General features: G+C 42.8%; 2 protein-coding genes across 2 annotated transcripts; one reads left to right on the plus strand and one right to left on the minus strand.

Annotated features, from left to right (window-relative positions):
- Nucleotides 1-10,925: 10,925 nt before the first annotated feature.
- smim20 (small integral membrane protein 20) lies at nt 10,926-12,154 on the minus strand. The gene is made up of 3 exons (XM_027003797.3): nt 11,998-12,154; nt 11,578-11,634; nt 10,926-11,147 (listed from the first exon to the last, which is right to left on the minus strand). The coding sequence occupies exons 1-3, from the start codon at nt 12,104-12,106 to the stop codon at nt 11,107-11,109; spliced, it is 207 nt and encodes a 68-aa protein (XP_026859598.2). The 5' UTR covers nt 12,107-12,154; the 3' UTR covers nt 10,926-11,106.
- A 211-nt stretch (nt 12,155-12,365) lies between these two features.
- plaa (phospholipase A2-activating protein) lies at nt 12,366-17,562 on the plus strand. Its single transcript, XM_027003795.3, has 14 exons — nt 12,366-12,598; nt 12,875-13,068; nt 13,241-13,341; nt 13,508-13,628; nt 13,784-13,951; nt 14,296-14,431; nt 14,732-14,901; nt 15,027-15,178; nt 15,412-15,631; nt 15,806-15,871; nt 15,953-16,024; nt 16,099-16,206; nt 16,453-16,620; nt 16,746-17,562. Exons 1-14 carry the CDS (start codon nt 12,450-12,452, stop codon nt 17,315-17,317), a joined length of 2,397 nt encoding a protein of 798 aa, XP_026859596.2. The 5' UTR covers nt 12,366-12,449; the 3' UTR covers nt 17,318-17,562.
- Nucleotides 17,563-17,593: the final 31 nt, after the last annotated feature.

Raw genomic sequence — 17,593 nt, forward strand, 5'->3', positions numbered from 1 at the left:
CTAGCTTGAAACAATAGACCTCCCTGCCTCAAAACCCCCAGCATAGCAGCAGAACACGCTGGGGAAAAGCCCCTTCGCTTTCTCAGGCTTTTGTAATAGAACACCACACCCCTGTGCGAGCACAACTTTCACCGGACAATCCATTTTTCCATCTCAAAAGAAGGATTTCCTCTCTTTAAAGCCCCTCGTCTTCTCTCTGCGTCTCCTTTCGCTTGAGGTCCATCCTCCCCTTTTTTTGGGGGGGAGCTCTGTTAGAGAGGTTGGCTCATGCACAACTCAAGGCACTCTGGTCATGTGTCCACATTGTTTCAATGGTCTTCGTCTTCTTCATGAATCAACACCAGAGACAGATGACATCTAGTCACTACCAAACTTTTGTGGGGGTTTTTTGCTTTCAAAAATGAAAGGAGGAAGATGTCCCATAAGTCCTTGAATTTTTTTTTATCTCATTACATCACCACCCTTCCCTGTCCACTCTGGTTTTCCTCTGGAATAGATAAATGCGAAAGACAAAAAGACAGAAAGAGAGACAGAAAGCAAGAGAACAAGGAAGACAGGCCAAGATTGGGGACCGGACATGGTTCCTTGGCCAGTAAACCATAACATGGAAAAAGTGAGATTGACCCATTCGCCCCTGCCAAAGCTCTGATAATGCCTCTGTGTTTTCCATTGTTTTCATTTGAGTTTTTTTCTGCCTCTGTGGTTCCACTTAATGAAGTTTAACTCCAGGTTGCTGATATGGCTTTAATTGAAGAGCATTTTACAATGGAAGCAGTAGTGTAATCAGATTAGAAGACATCCTCTAGGCACACACAGATCTGAATAGTAGATGCAGGTGGATGCCAGTGTCCAAGTGAAACTTTGAGGGGGTGACACAAAAATGCATTTTGAGGCTCAGGAGGAGTCTGGGCACCATGCCAGCACACACCTTACAAAGCATTCATCACTCACTGCATACCCTGGCCACACCTTCATATACACTGAGAGGCAGCAGTGAAACAGAGATGTCAGGGTCACAGAAGGTGAAGTGAGAACGAGAGAATGTAAGATACAAGTTAGGTGGTGGGAGGATCAGGAGATCTCCAAAGGCCCCTCAAGGTCACCACTGCTCCATCTACTGTTAGTATGGAACATTTAGGTAGGGTTCAATGTTTCTGCTCTCTTTCCTATTTCTCCTTTCACAAAAAAAAATACATAGGTAAATAACAGAGTATAACAGAGATTGAAGAATAGTAATGACGGATAAGAAGAAAATTAGATGAAGTCAGAGCCACTGTGGAAAAAATCTACCGAGAAAAAAATGGAATAAAAAAAAAAAAAACAAAGTCCAAAACAGTGAAAACAAATAAAATACAGTTTTCTGTAACCCCTGTCAGATACAGTAGTGTGTTTCCTGTGACCCATTTGCTAATGTAGCATTCACTTTTGCACTGCATGCTCACTATCCATTGCAGCAAACCGGTGTATTGCACCGTTGCGTTACAGCAGATAATGAGAGCCTAAGGACAGCATGGCCACAAATGCTTCCTCCATACTATTCCCCAACCCCAGCTTACGTTAACGTAGCCAGCCCCTTGGCCAGCAATCTCTGCTTCCTCCCTGCACCACGAGTTTACATGGGTAGTGCATTCCCCCGTCAAGAAGCATCGAGACTACCCAAGTGCACTTAATCTCTGTTATTCTAACAGGACTCCGGACTGGGACTGGACTTGTGCAAATATTGTCAAAAGAAAGGATAACAAATAAAATGGGGTTGCTGGATAAATTCTCAGTATGCCCAGATTTTTTAACAATGGCTCATAAACCCGACTACAACAGGCTGTAAAAAAATCTTCATCTGAGCCTTTGCTCTGTTCAGGCCTCAGCTGGAGCATGGAAAATTGTGTTCTGTCTTGGCTTTGCACAATTTTATGTACTGCCTCTAAAACATTCCCTGACAAAGAAAGTTACCAAAGAAAGGTACAAAATAAAAGAGAATGGCTTTTAAGACATCTTATTGTGCAAGAATATCATAAGAATAAAGTGTAGTCTGACTTTTGTGCCAGCTGACCATTAACACCTGTTCCATCACTTACAGTGTCCTAATAGCCTTCAAGACTTATTAAACCTACGATTTCACTCATCTCTTCCTGTCTGTTCCCTCATGCTGCACTGGGCACAGTAAGCCAACACCAGCACTATGATCACAAGCTATGCTGTTCCAAACCAGGGATGACATCACTCCCCCCCACCACCTCTCTTTCTCTCTCTCCCCATTTTCTCAAACAAAAGCAGAGTCCAAACCCAGGCCTGTAATTACAGGCCTAATCTGTACATTGCCAGGGGCAGAATAGAGCTCTGGTCTGGGGCTCTGCCAGCCTTGCAAACATGCGCTCCGGGTTTAGGCCACAGACACGGAGCTGCGGGGAGAAGTGGTCAGTGTGCCATGCCTCAGTAAAGGAGGGCTTGGTTTAATCAATCCGCTAAAGCCTCATCTCTCATCCAGAAGGGATACCTTGCTCCTGGCTAATGCTGGGATTTCCATGCTGTGGGTAAACAGCCACATTAGGCAGGCAGCCACTTCTTGGTGTGTGTTTAAATGTGGGCGCCCTTGTTTCTCTCAACACAGGGTTACATGTTTTCTGCAAATTGCCTGGATAGGTGTCTGGTGGAGTCGCAGCTATGTGGCGAGTGCAGATGCTTTGGCTCTGGCCTGGAGGTCAGTCTCCATGTGAATAAGGCTTTAACAATAGTTTAATCATAAACTGCACCATTTGAAATGTGAACACACTCTCTAATTCACTGTGGAATTTGTGATGGTTTTTCTCTTCTCACTCATTTTACAATAACTCCAAGGCAAACTCTGTATTCATCAAACAAAAACACTGCGTAGTTGGCACATGGTTTTATGATTCTGGCAGTTTGACGTCATGAGGATTGTTCGGTTCTGACAAGAATGGTTCAGATTTTCTCAGGTCGGCTGGGTATGTGCTGCTGATTGTGCATTTTTCAACTTTTCTGAGATTCAAAGATTTAAACACTCAAATAGAGACTCCCCCATCAATTAAAAGTATATCGCATATCCCTTTATTTCTCGGTTTAAGAATCATCAGATTTTTAAAAATAATCCTTTGAGTGTATCCTCACATAGAGGATCTCTTGCAGACATTAAATAACCTTAACTCAGGTGGATTGATTAGGTTAGGTTAATTTATGCCGTAAGTAAACATTCCAACAGTGCCATCAACATAAGCTGAAGCCATCACTGGCATTTTTTTGAGTACATGTCACCCTATTCTATGAAAGGTTGTGGTTGAGTCTAACTGTCTTTGGAACTAAATAGAATCCACAAACTGCAAACTCGCAGAAATGAAATGTGGCACACAGTGGCATGGTGGTCTGGGATCTTGTTCAAAAGGGGGGAAAATGAGGGGAAAAAAAACACAACAAAATGAATTCAATATTCAAACCCCTGGGTAATGTTTTGCTTTGTGTCCTGGGAAGTATATTCACATTTAATTATTATTTCTTAACCAAGAGTAGGTTCAGTTGAGTCAGATCCACTGTATGAGGGGTTCCTCCATGGTTAGCCACTCGGCAATGGACAGCACTGTGTTCCATCAATAGTTCCAAAATTCCGCTTCTTTTCCCAGATTTTCTATTCCCTGCCAGATCACACAATCTACTTTCAACCCTTGTACTCTTATGGAAAGCCATTGGAGACAGTGGTTGTAAGTGTATATGGTGGAGGAGGGTGTATATGCATAAGAGCATCCACAGCAAATTACAATTAATGCAAAAATGCACAACCCATACTATGTTTTATTATATGATGCATTATAAGGACAGTTCCTTAAGTGATGAAAATGCTGCATGGCATTAATTGTTTGGTTTTTTTCATATTTTATTTGTGGAAAGATCAGTTACCCAATGAAAATAGGGATTTTGTGTTCTGTGCCTCAGTAAATGACCAGTGAAAATATGGTGGTGCCAAAGCACACCGTTTCCATTGGATATGATCTCTGAAGCCCCCACAGCATTTCATAGTCAAAAAGCTTTTTCCTGTCTACCATTCACTGTTTTAATTTGTTTCATAAATCCTTGATTAACTCCAGTGCTTACTCTTACAGAGGTATTTGGCTCATGGAAGTGGCCATCATAACCACTGAACACCCCCTTCTCCGTCAAGTTTCTCACAAGATCGCACAGAGGCCTCGATGTTTATTGTTATTTTGCTCTTGAGGTTGAAGCTACAAGTCTCTGCCAGGAAATATGAATAAAACTCAGTGGAACTCATAAAATAACAAGGTTAAAGAGGTTTCCATGGAATTTAATGTGGAAGATTGCTTTGATATGAAGTGGAACTATTTTCATGGCTAATACTGTCGGCGTTTAATGGGAGTGGTAAATCAGACACCTTTTGCCCACTTTTCTCAGTGCAGCTGGATGGCTGTGGTGCAGCCACCTCTGTCTAGTCAGACAGGATTTGCAGCCCAATGCAACAGCACCCTGCTGATTATTTATGTGATTCATATAAGTAATACAAGAGCCCATATAAGACACAAACCCAGCCTAAAAGCTAGGCCAAGGGATTGTCAGACAAGCCAGTCAATCCTTTGCTTTCTTAGAGTACCACTTTTATTTAAAGGTCCAGTGAGAGATGTTCTGTTACATCACAACTGCTAAATAGCAGATTAAAGTCATTATTATTGGAATAGTAAAGCATAAACCCTATAACAGGTTGTAATTCATAATTTAATATTTTCTGACTTGATCCTTTTAAATAGATGCTGTAACATCCTTTACAATACTGGAAGACTATAACATTATACATCATGTACCTACCGAGTACGGCAGATATACTGCTGTACTACAACATAACCAAGTTTTACATAAACGAGAACACTGTAAAACACGATTCATCTTGAATTTCCCAATCAGCATACTGTATTAAATAGATGTCTCAAAACATACAAAACACAGACACGCGCACACACACACACACACACACACACACACACACACACACACACACACACAAAGATGCATAAACAATGAGAGATACCCAGGCACAGCTTTTGCCTGTTGTAATGAACCAAGTGCAAGACCGTAAAAGACGTTTTGTACTCGCGTACACAGAAAAAGATGAGCCTTCCAGTAAGCAGTGGTACTCACGCTTGCGCCTCCACGCATGATTTGAAAGATGCTCTCTCTTTTTCTTTGGCTCATGGCCACACCATCAGGGACAGAAAGGCCTACCTCCTGGAGCTCATCTTTCCAGACATTGCTAAATACTTGCACTATCTGCTCTCTCAGCCTGGTAAGCCAAGAACGTAGCTATCTCTGCACTTACATTGTTCTAAGTGCAAGGAATATTCACTTTGGGGAGAATTTGAGGCCTGAATAATTGACTGTGTGAGTGTGTGAGAAGCATGAACCACCAAGTGTGTATGTGGGTCTACATAGCTACATATGACAATGCATAGAGCAATGGGCGACGAGAACATGAAGACACGCGGTTTTACTTTGCAAAAATGAAGAAACGGAACCAATACATTCTCCGTAGATGAAGCTATTCATGCTTTATCCACGGCCTAACTTCATCAGAAAAAATGGCAACAACTTAAATCCAATTCTCAGTATTTTAGCGAAAACTAGTTCTTTGGAAGCACAGCATTCACCATCACTACTTGTTATAGTTCTCCCTCAAACATCCCAGTGCCCACATCTACTGTGTTTTGCTCTTCCTGTTCTCATCTAATTTGACAACTCTGGTCATGTCTGGAGGCTGCTTGCGCATTTATTCTTCTTTTCCTCCGTGGAAATCTTTTGTCATTTCTCAGTTGCTTTGGCATGTTCGCCCATCTCTAGTCCCTTAGCTGACTCAACCTCTGACAATAAGAAGAGCTAAAAACACAAAACCATCGTCTATCTGTCAGCAGTAACAAGATGTTCACGGAAAATTGACATAGCTTGTGAAGTAGCCCAGACAGACCTCAGCAGATCGCTTCTATTTTTTGTACTACCAAGTTTCACCACTCAGGGCGTACTTGTAATTGAAAGCCTTTGAGGTGCTTATTACAAGCTAACTGTGGAAGAACTTTGGGCTGCACCCTCATTCTTCTCCTTGATGTGCCTCTTTTATACTATCCCCTTGACAGTTCCAGGCCAAGTCCCCAAGTGTCGTCGTTTCAGTCCAGAAAACACCCTGCAAGGAATGACAGGAATTCTGCAGTCTTTTTCCCCGCTCTACGCTCTGAAAGGCCTTCGCACGGCCGGCCGGTCCATGGAATTTTTCTTTTGTTTTTGAACAGTGACCAACAATAACAACGTCTCATAAACAATGGGGTTTGTTGATTGGCGAGGGAGAAAGAGAGAGAGGAGAGAGTTGGGGGTGGGGGGGTGTTGAGTGTTATTGCGTTTGGCAGCTGCCGCGCTGGCAGGCTCTCCGCTGAGGGTTAGCGATGTGTTCTTTGTGGTAGTGCGGAGATATTATGTCAGTTCTTGGCTATGCAGCGGCTCTCGCGGGAGACAGGACCCTGCTTCCCCTCATAAGCCCTCTCATTTTTCCCCCTCTCTCTGTCATTCGGATACTTTTAGCAGACACAATACTGCGCAAAAGCCCCAAAGTACTTCAAATGGAACGCAGGAAAAAATATCCCAAAACTTTAGAGCGGTGTTTAAAACACACGCTTCTTTAGCAAACCACACTTTAAAGACATATAACGGCCTTCTGCGAGACTTTAGACAGCTATAGAAAATTGGACCCCACTTAATAGTAGCTCTGCCTAACAACAGTGCATCTCCACTCATGTAAATGGAGCAATTGTTCCGTTATTTTTAGTTCCATGACAGGAAGTTTGTAGTTAACATTAGGCACACACTACTTTAACTACTACAACTTTGTAAGTTAATAAAGAGAAGGCTTACGTTTAAAAATGAAAGAGATCTAGACGCAGTCATAAAATTGATCACAGTCACTCAATACGCATTTAACTTCTCTCACGCATATGCGCGTATATAAGCACATGCAGTGCGCATGCGCAGACACACCACACTTCTCCTAACATGAGCAGGGCCTTGGGCTGTACAGCACACAGGTGTGGGCGCAGTCCAGTTCCTATGACAACGGGACTTGCCTGGGGCAGCACTTCAACCCTCGTGTGCTTCTCTCAGGTTACAGATTTTGTTTCGCAACTTCTCTGTGCCAAAGGACCCTTCCAAGTCTTCCTGCCAATATAATACAAGAGATGTAATCAAGGTGAAGCAGAAGGAAAGCTAAAACTATTTCAAAATAAGCCTGAAGTTTACCTTTTACTGAGAAAAGCAAATATATATAATATTTATTTATTAATTGAAATTTCATTTAACCAGGTTTCACTTAAGATCTTATTGTTTACACGTGTGAGAAAGTTTAAAAGATAGCAAACCAGAATCAAAAGCACCTTTTCAGGCAGGCAAATATGTAACCTGTTATTTAAGAAGGACATTAATGAAAGAGAGCAATACCGAACCTGTGGTTCCCTCTGAGGCTCTTCAGTGGTATTAGTGATTGACGAAGGGGATGTATTAGGACTGATTCTGCATGCGTCCACCTGGCTCAGTAGTCCCAGAAATAATTCAAGGGCTGATTCTTAACTGCAAAATATCAATGTTTCAAATCTGTTAAAGCAAGTTCCTAAATGTGCACTAAAGTTGAGCACTGAAAGAAGAGGATGGAGTCGTTTCCACCAGAAAAGGTGGTGCCTGAACTTTAAATGGCAGAAACAAAAGTACAAGTGAAAGATGTTTATTTTCATTTTTTTTTTAAACAAAACACAAATCGCTTCACAAATCTCTGGCTGTACTTTACAGGGCATGCTGTTGAAAAGGCTTTTTGCTCCCCCTAGAGTCTATCTTGTACAATAACAAAGAACAGTGTGGTGATTTTACACACTAACTCGAGACTGGAATACATCACTTCACACCTTAAAATGCATCATAATAAATGGCATAATAATACGTATTTTAATTTGAAAGATGCAAACAATTAAATACTGGATGTAATTTTCATGTAAATCTTGTGCTTTGGTTTTTCTCGTTGGATTAACCTCTAGTTTGTTATGGTAGGCTCTGAGTTTACTTACTTTTGCCTTAGATTCTGTGAAATTCAAGGCTTGTTGTCTGAACATATATGTCTGTAGTGGTAATCAACATCTGGAGAAGGCTTTGTTTGCTCTCAGTCAGTTCATCTACAGCTCATCTACCGGACTTCACAAACTCATCTCAGTGTCTTCTCATATTATTTCAATCTTTCATCTCATACATCCACAAATCAAGCATCTGAAATGTGTTTCACAATTCCTGTCCACATATCCCATAGATCTCCTCGACACTATCATCATAGACGTCGCAATCTCAGCAATATCACTTACACCCAACGTTCGGCACCATCACAGATCATGGTGGCAGGAGGGCTCTGGAATTGCCAATCAGCTGTCCAGAAGGCTGACTTCCTCTCAGCACTGGCATCCCTCCACTCCCTACACTTCCTGGCTCTAACAGAAACATGGATCACCCCTGAGAACTCGGCGACTCCGGATGCCCTGTCCTCTGCCTTTTCATTTACCCATTCTCCGAGGTGTCTCAGCAGGGGTGGTGGCACAGGCTTACTATTGTCTCTAGAGTGGCATTTCACTCCACTTTCCTTCTCTACTTTATTCTTTCCATCTCTTTTGAATTTCATGCCATTACAGTGTCTTTCCCCACCAAACTTCTTATCATTGTCATCTACCGCCCTCCAGGTTCCCTAGATCACTTCATCCTCCTGAGTCAATTCCCCACTGAAGGAAATCCACTCATTCTCCTTGGAGACTTCAACCTTCTATCAGACAAGCTGCATTCCTCCTGCATCCTTCTGCTGTTGACAGCATTTGACCTCACCCTCAACCACTTTCCTTTGACTCACAAAGTGGACAATGTTCTAGACCTGATCTTCACCCATACCACCACAACATCGGACATTGCAGTCTCCCCCCTCCACCTCTCGGACCATCACTTTCTATCCTTCTCTCTCTCCCTTCCTTCTCTTTCCATCCAGTCCTCCCCAACGTGTTCTTCCTCCTTCCGTCACAATTTGCACTCCATAACTCCCTCTTCCCATACTTGTACTATTTTGTCCACCCTTCCTCACCCTGACTCTCTGTCTTCTCTCTCGTGGATACAGTTACTAATTCTTTCATTTCTACACTCTCCTCATCAATTAATCTTCTGTGCCCTCTCTTCTCTAAACCTGCAAATACTCACCACCTCACGCTTCGCTGCCACAGGAGAGAACTAAGGACTGCAGAGAGGTGGTGGAGGAAATCTCACCTAGATTCAGACCTCAGTTCATACCAGTCTCTCCTTTCCAAGTTCTCACTGGAAGTAACATCCGCAAAGTTATCCTACTGCAGAGAAAAATTCGAATCATCAGCATCCAAACCAGGCAAGCTCTTCATTATTTTTTCTTCTCTCCTTTAAGGACAGACAGTCTAATCAGGTGACATGGAGAGGATCCACATCCAAACCATGTAGACTCTCCACTGGTGTTCCACAAGGCTCAGTATTAGGCCCCCTTCTCTTCTCTTTGTATACTCATTCTCTTGGTGATGTAATATCTTCTCATGGTTTCTCCTACCACTGCTATGCTGATGACACTCAGCATGCTTGACTGACATCACATCATGGATGACAGCCCACCACTTGAAGCTCAACCCGAGTAAAAACAGTTTCCTTTGAGAACTCCCTGGTATCACCATCTGAAGCTGCTTGTAGTCTGGGCATAACTTTGGCCAACCAGTTGTCATTCTCAGCTCATTTCTAATCTAACCCGGTCTTGCAGATTCCTCCTTTGTAACATACGAAGGATTCGACCCTTTCTCTCGCAGGAAGCTACCCAAGTGCTCGTGCAGTCTCTTGTGACCTCAAAGCTAGACTACTGCAACTCGCTACTTGCTGGTCTTTGTCTAAGAGCCATCAAACCTCTACAACTTGTCCAGAATGCAGCAGCATGACTGGTCTTCAATCTTCTGATGTTCACACGTTACTCCACTGCTGCGCTCCCTTCATTGGCTCCCTGTAGCTGCACGCATCAGATTTAAAACCTTGATGCTTGCCTACAAATCCAAAAATGGACCAGCCTCTTCATACATGAGGTCAATGGTCAAAGTCCGATCTTTACCTCGAGTACTTCGAACCTCAAGTACGGCTTGGCTTGAAATACCTTGCTTCAGGTCTCATGGATGACAAGCATCGAGACTATTTTCTGTCCTGGCTCCAAGATGGTGGAATGAACTCCCGCTTCCTGTCCGGACAGCAGAGTCCCTTGCAGTCTTCAAACGCAGACTGAAGACCCATCTATTTGCAGAATATTTAAAGGACAACTGACCCTGCTCCCATATTGACTGACTAAATTAGTACTTATTGTAGGGTATTGTTTGTTTAACAAACTCTAGCACTTATTATTTATTACACTTATCATTGTTTAAGATATACCTTGTGTATTTGGCACTTCTAGGTATCAGCATTCATCCCTGTATTCTACAGCATTCTAGTTCATTGGTATGTTGGACTCTAACCTACTGTACTGTACTAGGATATATTCTATGAGTAAATGACAAAGCACTTTTTTAAGTCGCTCTGGATAAGAGCGTCTGCTAAATGCCATAAACGTAAATGTAAATCTTAGGTTACTAAATTTCACAATCCTGCTTTGTGTCCACTCTAACCCAACTAGGTACACTGCTATTTAGTCTTCATTGTAGGGCACATTTACTACATTTCACTCATAGGATAAAAGTAGCTGTCGAAGAATTACAACAGCACCATTTTCCCTGCTGTACCACACCTGCATCTCCTCCTTATACTCAAGTCCTGAAGGAGACAAACTAGGTGCCTTACACTACAGAAACAAGCAATGCACCAGGTCCCACAGCAAAAGGTTTATTTCACATGCACATGCATTTCATCACTCACTCAAGCAAGGAAAAAAGTGGCTGTAGAGCATTTTTGTTTGAGAGTCCAGCATGTACCTATACCACACATTTACAATAGCATATTCATTCTCATGAATCTCTTCTCTGGTCTGCTTTAATCACTGGAGTTGCATCATGACTTTGGTTTGAATGGATCTGACCATATCTTCATACCTAATTTAAAAAAAAAGAGACATTGTAAACAAAGAAACACTTGACCAAATGAATTATACGTGAATTTAACATTTACAGATATATTTAAACGCCACTGTTGGGCCCCTGAGCAAGGCCCTTAACCCTCAATTGCTCAAGGTGTACTCAGTCATAATTGTAAGTCGCTTCGGATAAAAGCGTCAGCTAAATGCCGTAAATGTAAATATTAGGTTCAAGCCCCACTACTGCCAAGTTAGCACTGTTGGAACCCTGAGGAAGATCCTTAACGCTCAAAATGTGTTTCAGAATTGTAACTCGTTTTGGATGAAAGCGTCAGCTAAATGCCGTATATGTACTTCTTTCTTATAAATGTTGCTTTGTCAGCTACTAGTTATTGATCCAGTTTTTGGATACAGGAACTCGGCAACCACAAGCAAGCAACTTAACATACCAACAGGCTGAACATCTGCTTGATTGATTCCAGCTCGATTAACTTTCTGGATTTGCTCTGCAAAGGTTTTAAGATTAGAAATGTGGGTTATCATTTACCATCTTAAGTGATACCCATTGTGGCGTAGACGCTAGGTTAAGCATAATAATTAGTTAACAAACCTAACCTAGCGATCTTGATGAAAACAACCAGGTTGGTGTTCCAATAGTAGCACAGTAGCTAGCCAATAAACAACTTTTTAATCGATTTTGTCTTCTACTGTAATATACTATTCTAGCTAGTGTTCTAGGTTAGCTAGCTAGGTTATGTGTAACGTAACTACATTAGCAGGCTAACTAGCTAGACAGCTAATGTATTAGCTATCGTTAGCGCTAAGATAAAGCAAAAACAACATGGAGTGTTAATCTATAAATGACTTACTGTATTCATCCGTATGAGTAAGAGGATGGAAATATATAGGATAAAAAGCTGCTACTACGGCAGCAAAGAAGCCTCCAAATATTAGCGTTATTCTCCCGTTACTAGACATATTTCCAGTTCTGTTGACACTTTCTACAGAAGGAAGCGAAGCTATTTGTTTCCGGGGTTATAGTTCATCTCATAAAACAAGTATCTAAATAAAGAAAAAACACATACAATATAACTCCGCAAAATTTTATAACACCCCAAACAAACGTGGAATAAACGCAAACATTACACTTTACATTATGTATTTTTTTCTTCAGATCTTCGGATATATTAACAAATGTCAAAGCTGACACTTGTGGAGCGTTTTACCCACAAAGCTTCGCCGGCGGCCGTTGCTGTGCCAGTTCCTGGGTCGACTGCTTCCTGTTAGCTAGCTTAGCTCCGCGCTTCTGTCACTCCTCACAATGGCATCCCCTAACACATACAGGCTTAGCTGCTCAATTGCGGGCCATGACTTGGACATCAGAGGCCTAGCAACTGCATTTTTCCCCGAAGGAGCATTTGTTTCTGTATCGCGGGACAGAACTGCCAAAGTCTGGGTCCCAGATTCAAGGTAACCGGCTAAGTAGCTAACAGCTAACCCAAGTGACTGTAACCAGCGGACTGGCCAAAATATACAGCCAGCAAGCTAAACTATCTAGCCAGCTAAGTAGCCAATTGTTAGTATTAAGTTAGTATTAAGTTAGCTGATGCGCTATAACATTAGCTGTTTCGAGTATCCCGCAGTGGCTAATCAATCTGTTGGTAACTGAAGCTGCATTTTAGACTAGGTTATATGTAGAGCAAAACATGTCTTTTGAGTCTTTCTTTGCGATTTCTCTTTTACTAGTGAAAATAGAGGCTACAAGGAGATGCAATGTATGACCGGCCATACGAACTTTGTTTCTTGTGTCTGCATCATCGCCCCCAATGAAACATACCCCCGTGGACTCATAGCGACCGGTGGCAACGACAACAACATCTGCGTTTTCTCAATGGACCGACCGGACCCTCTGTTCACTCTAAAAGGACACAAAAACACCGGTACTGTCATTCTGACTTACTGTCCTCTTACACGATGTGATTGTCATGTGAGACTGTCATGGCGAGAGTTTGGTTTGACATTTGGGGTGATTCCCCTGATACCGCAAGATAAAACTAAATATTAGGCATACCTAACCTAAAACTATTTGACAAATTATTCCAACTTTCACAGTGTGTGCACTCTCAGCTGGGAAGTTTGGGACATTATTGAGTGGATCATGGGACACCACAGCCAAAGTCTGGCTCAGTGACAAGTGTATGATGACTTTACAGGTAATTTTGCATTGGGATCAGAATGACAACTGATGTTACATGGGACTTGCTTTGTTCTGTTCCTTCAAATGATGGAAATGTCAATTACATCTAATGTCTACAGTGTATGTACATTTGTATAAAACACACATATATGTTTTTTGTTCATTTTTTATTTCACTGTAAGGGACACACAGCAGCTGTCTGGGCTGTAGTAATTTTGCCAGAGCAGGGTCTCATGCTCACAGGATCTGCTGACAAGACGATTAAGCTCTGGAAAGCTGGCCGCTGTGAAAAAACATATTCAGGTCAGTCTTGCATTTCTATTTTTATAAGAAGGCGTTTAATTGTGGCATGCTCACCGCTTATCTGGTACAGATACACAAAGTAGATTTAAAGTGTGGATCATTTTGACAGGTTACCACTAGAGCTCAATGTTGACACATCTCTGTTTGTGTTGCAGGTCATGAGGACTGTGTCAGAGGACTAGCAGTGGTGAACGATGTCGAGTTTTTCTCCTGCAGCAATGATGCCAGCATCAGACGATGGATGGTGACGGGCGAATGTGTTCAAGTGTACTACAGCCATACTAACTATATCTATAGTCTGGCTGTCTGCCCCAATGGACAAGGTTCAGATGGCAGTCTTCTCTTTTTTTGGTCAATGTAGGATTTGTAAAGTAAATTAAACAAACAAAGAAGAATGGAGTTTGATGATCATGGCTGTGTATGCTTTATAAGTAATTTTTACGCAATGGCAATGCAGCCTTGATGTCAAGACAATAGTATCACCTGGACTAGACACACTACAATGTTGCTATCAGACTTTGAGTAATTAATGAAAAAAGTCATATAACGAAGTATGGCTAGTTCCTTTTTATGTGGAGGTACTAATCTACTAATATCATAGGATGTATATAAAAGAGTGACAATTTTTTTCTCTCTCTCTCTCTCTCTCTCTCTCTTTCTCTCTCAGACTTCATAAGCACAGGAGAGGACAGGACAGTAAGGATCTGGAAGAAAGGGGAATGCACTCAGACCATTCGTCTGCCAGCCCAATCGGTTTGGTGCTGCTGTGTGCTGCCCAATGGAGATATCGCCATAGGGGCTAGGTACATGCCTCATCTGCTCTGTCAAAGTTAAATTAGTTCTTGTCTTTAAAAGAATGTTCAGGCATTCTTCAAACTAATCTCTATTGTATCCTTATCCATAGTGTATAGACATTATTTTAAATGCCTATGGAAGACTAAGCGCATTTTCTTAAATACAAGTGTACACAGAACCCATACCTGTACATCAGAAATACATTTTTAATGGAATGTAATCAATTACTATCTATTACTATATAGATAATATAGACTTGCAAAATATTGGTGACACGTAAATGCCAAGGCTTTGTGTATTGTCCACAGCGATGGCATTATCCGTGTTTTTACTGAGAGCGAGGAGCGTGTAGCAAGTGCTCAGGACCTGAAGGCATTTGAAGATGAGCTCTCCAAGGCCACCATTGACCCAAAGACTGGAGACCTTGGAGACATCAAGATTGAGGATTTACCTGGCAGGGAACACTTAAATGAGCCAGGTAAACAGGACTTGTTATAAAGCTGTTATTGTAATCCTTATTTGATTGGTCTCATTTGTAACTGTCATGAGCCAAGAAATGACTCAAAAGTATTTCAACAGTACAGTAACTTAGAATGTGTGTAGGGAATCGAGATGGACAAACCCGACTCATAAAAGAAAACACTAACGTGGAGGCCTACCAGTGGAGCATGAGTGAAAGCCGCTGGATGAAGATTGGAGATGTGGTGGGAGGGTCTTCCCAGCAGAACTCAAAGAGAGTAATGTTTGAGGGCAAGGTAAGAAGTCAAACATCAGTAGGACTCCTCATAGGTTATTAGATGGTCTATGCATTCTTGAAAGAATTCAGAATATAGCTAATCATTACCTGTTTGATCGATTCTGAAGCAAGATTCTGGGGGTAAATCTGTTTTCTTGTTCACATTAAAGGCTAATATGTCAGAAAATTTCAAAATAAAGTGTGAAACTGAGCAAGAATCTTTTCCAAGGCTAGATTTCTTTTACCTTTCAGGAGTACGATTTTGTGTTTACCATTGATGTGAATGAGGGCGGGCCCTCCTTGAAGCTGCCCTATAACTTGAATGATGACCCTTGGCTGGCGGCGCACAACTTTCTGCAAAGGAACGACCTAAATCCCATGTTCCTTGACCAGGTTGCTAACTTCATCATCGAAAACACCAAGGGCCACACCCTGGGGCCAGCACCAGCTACTGCAGTAGACCCCTTCACAGGCAAGCCCTCTGGCGTTTTTTCCGCACTCACAATGTTACTGCTCAGAGTGGCCAATGCGACTTCAGTGTTAAAGTTCACACGGGCTGTTAGGTCTTCAAATGGTACCTGTTAGCATGTGTATGTATAAGCTTAGGTTGTATCTGAGCATACTACAACTTTCCCCTGTGGTTCAGGTTCAGGTCGTTATATCCCTGGGATGGGGGGAGGAACAGAAGGCTTTGGTGCAGACCCCTTCACCGGTAAGCCTGTTTGCAGCCATCATAGTCTCTGTTCCATTTAGATGCAGAAGAGTGTAGTTAAGTGTTTATATGTTTTTGCAGGTGCTGGGCGATACATACCTGGAGCAGGCTCTCCTGGCTCTGCCACCTCAGGTGCAGCCGACCCCTTCACAGGTAGAATAACATTCCACGCCGCATATGCAAACCTCCTCATACATGGGATGCTCATACCTCTTGTGCCTCCTCAGGTGGTAGTGCCTACTCTCTTGCTGTTCTCCAGAAAGCTGCCACAAATATTTACTTCCCCAAAACGGACGGAGTTATGTTTGAACAGGCCAATGCAACTCAGATCCTTGGTAAGTCCGACACCCAAAAGTAAGGCATAATTAGCTAAATAGCTTGTAAAGTATCTGAGTTATCCATATCATTTATATACTAAATAAACTTTGTGAAATTTGTTCCAAAGTCAGCACATTTTATTAGGTTTACCAGTTATAGCCATAAAATTTAAATCATTATGCTTGGCTTACTAAAGCATTTGTTTAAACCTAATTTTCTAAACGAACTAACCACTCTTTGTTTCCAATCAACATGTGCATTAGCAAAGCTACGGGAGCTAAATGGCAATGCTCCTCAGGATCACAGGCTGAGTGAGGTGGCATTGGACAGTCTGGAGAAGCTTCTGCTCAATGTCTCAGACCCTAAGAGCCCAGATCAGCCCACAGCAGAGCAGATCAGCATCCTCTGGAGGACCAGCCACTGGCCTGAGGGTATGGCTCACATTTGCATTTGTTCAGTTCATGATGGTTCATAACAATAACATGCATCACAGCTACAGCAGTGATTGCCATGCAACACTGGTGGGATACTGAGTTATGATGTAACCACTCCACAGACATTGTCTTCCCTGTACTGGACATCCTGCGCCTGGCCGTGCGCCACCCGGAGATTAACGCCCAGCTCTGTGGAGGCACGGAGGGCTCCAGTCTCTGCAACCACCTGCTGGGCCTCATGTCGCCACAGGGCCGGCCGGCCAACCAAATGCTGGCTCTGCGCACCTTCTGCAACTGCTTCGCTGGCTCCCGAGGCCGCACCCTCCTCCTGGGCCAGCGTGAGGCCGTGCTCTCACGGGCTGCCGACCTCCGTGCTGTCTGCAACAAGAACATCCACGTCGCATTGGCCACTCTGGTGCTCAACTATGCAGGCATGCTGCATGGGCAGCCGTCCGAGCTGGAAGCCAAGGCCCAGTGCCTGTCGGTCGCCAGCAGTGCGCTGGAGGTAGTGCAGGACAAAGAGGCTGTTTTCAGGCTGCTGGTAGCCCTGGGGACTACAGTGGCTGGAGATAGCACGGCCAAAGACCTTGCACGCTCGTTGGGCGTCGCTTCACAGATCACAAAGTATGCCAGCGTGTCAGATCCAGCTAAAGTGGGGGAATGCTGTCGGCTGGTGCTGGATGAACTGCAGTGATGTCACAGAGGGCTTGTGTGATGTCACAGACGGCCCTCATGCTCCTCTGACTACTTATATTGTTCTGTCCTGGTGGCACCACCCAACACTTCCCAATCCATAGTTTCTATTTAACTTGGCCTGTTTACTGAATGACTGCATGAATAAAATTATTGATGTAAAAAAAATGTTTCCTAAAGCAGGGTCATGTGTATTATCATGTTTGTTATATCTACCTGGATTAATAAAGAAAAAAACAAAATGAGGTCAGTATCAACAAAAGCTGACTAAAAGATC

Source organism: Electrophorus electricus, chromosome 13 (genome assembly GCF_041902795.1).
Source record: "Electrophorus electricus isolate QZ-2024a chromosome 13, ASM4190279v1, whole genome shotgun sequence".
Lineage (NCBI taxonomy): Eukaryota > Metazoa > Chordata > Actinopteri > Gymnotiformes > Gymnotidae > Electrophorus > Electrophorus electricus.

What these genes read in the sequence shown, in the direction of transcription:
- smim20 (XM_027003797.3), bottom strand. Translation starts at nt 12,106, where the DNA reads ATGTCTAGTAACGGGAGAATAACGCTAATATTTGGAGGCTTCTTTGCT. An exon ending in TACTCATACGGATGAATACA is followed by an intron (nt 11,635 to 11,997) that starts GTAAGTCATTTA and finishes AAACCTTTGCAG; the next exon opens with AGCAAATCCAGAAAGTTAAT. An exon ending in AGCAGATGTTCAGCCTGTTG is followed by an intron (nt 11,148 to 11,577) that starts GTATGTTAAGTT and finishes TTTTTAAATTAG; the next exon opens with GTATGAAGATATGGTCAGAT.
- plaa (XM_027003795.3), top strand. Translation starts at nt 12,450, where the DNA reads ATGGCATCCCCTAACACATACAGGCTTAGCTGCTCAATTGCGGGCCAT. An exon ending in GTCTGGGTCCCAGATTCAAG is followed by an intron (nt 12,599 to 12,874) that starts GTAACCGGCTAA and finishes CTCTTTTACTAG; the next exon opens with TGAAAATAGAGGCTACAAGG. An exon ending in CTGTGAAAAAACATATTCAG is followed by an intron (nt 13,629 to 13,783) that starts GTCAGTCTTGCA and finishes TTTGTGTTGCAG; the next exon opens with GTCATGAGGACTGTGTCAGA.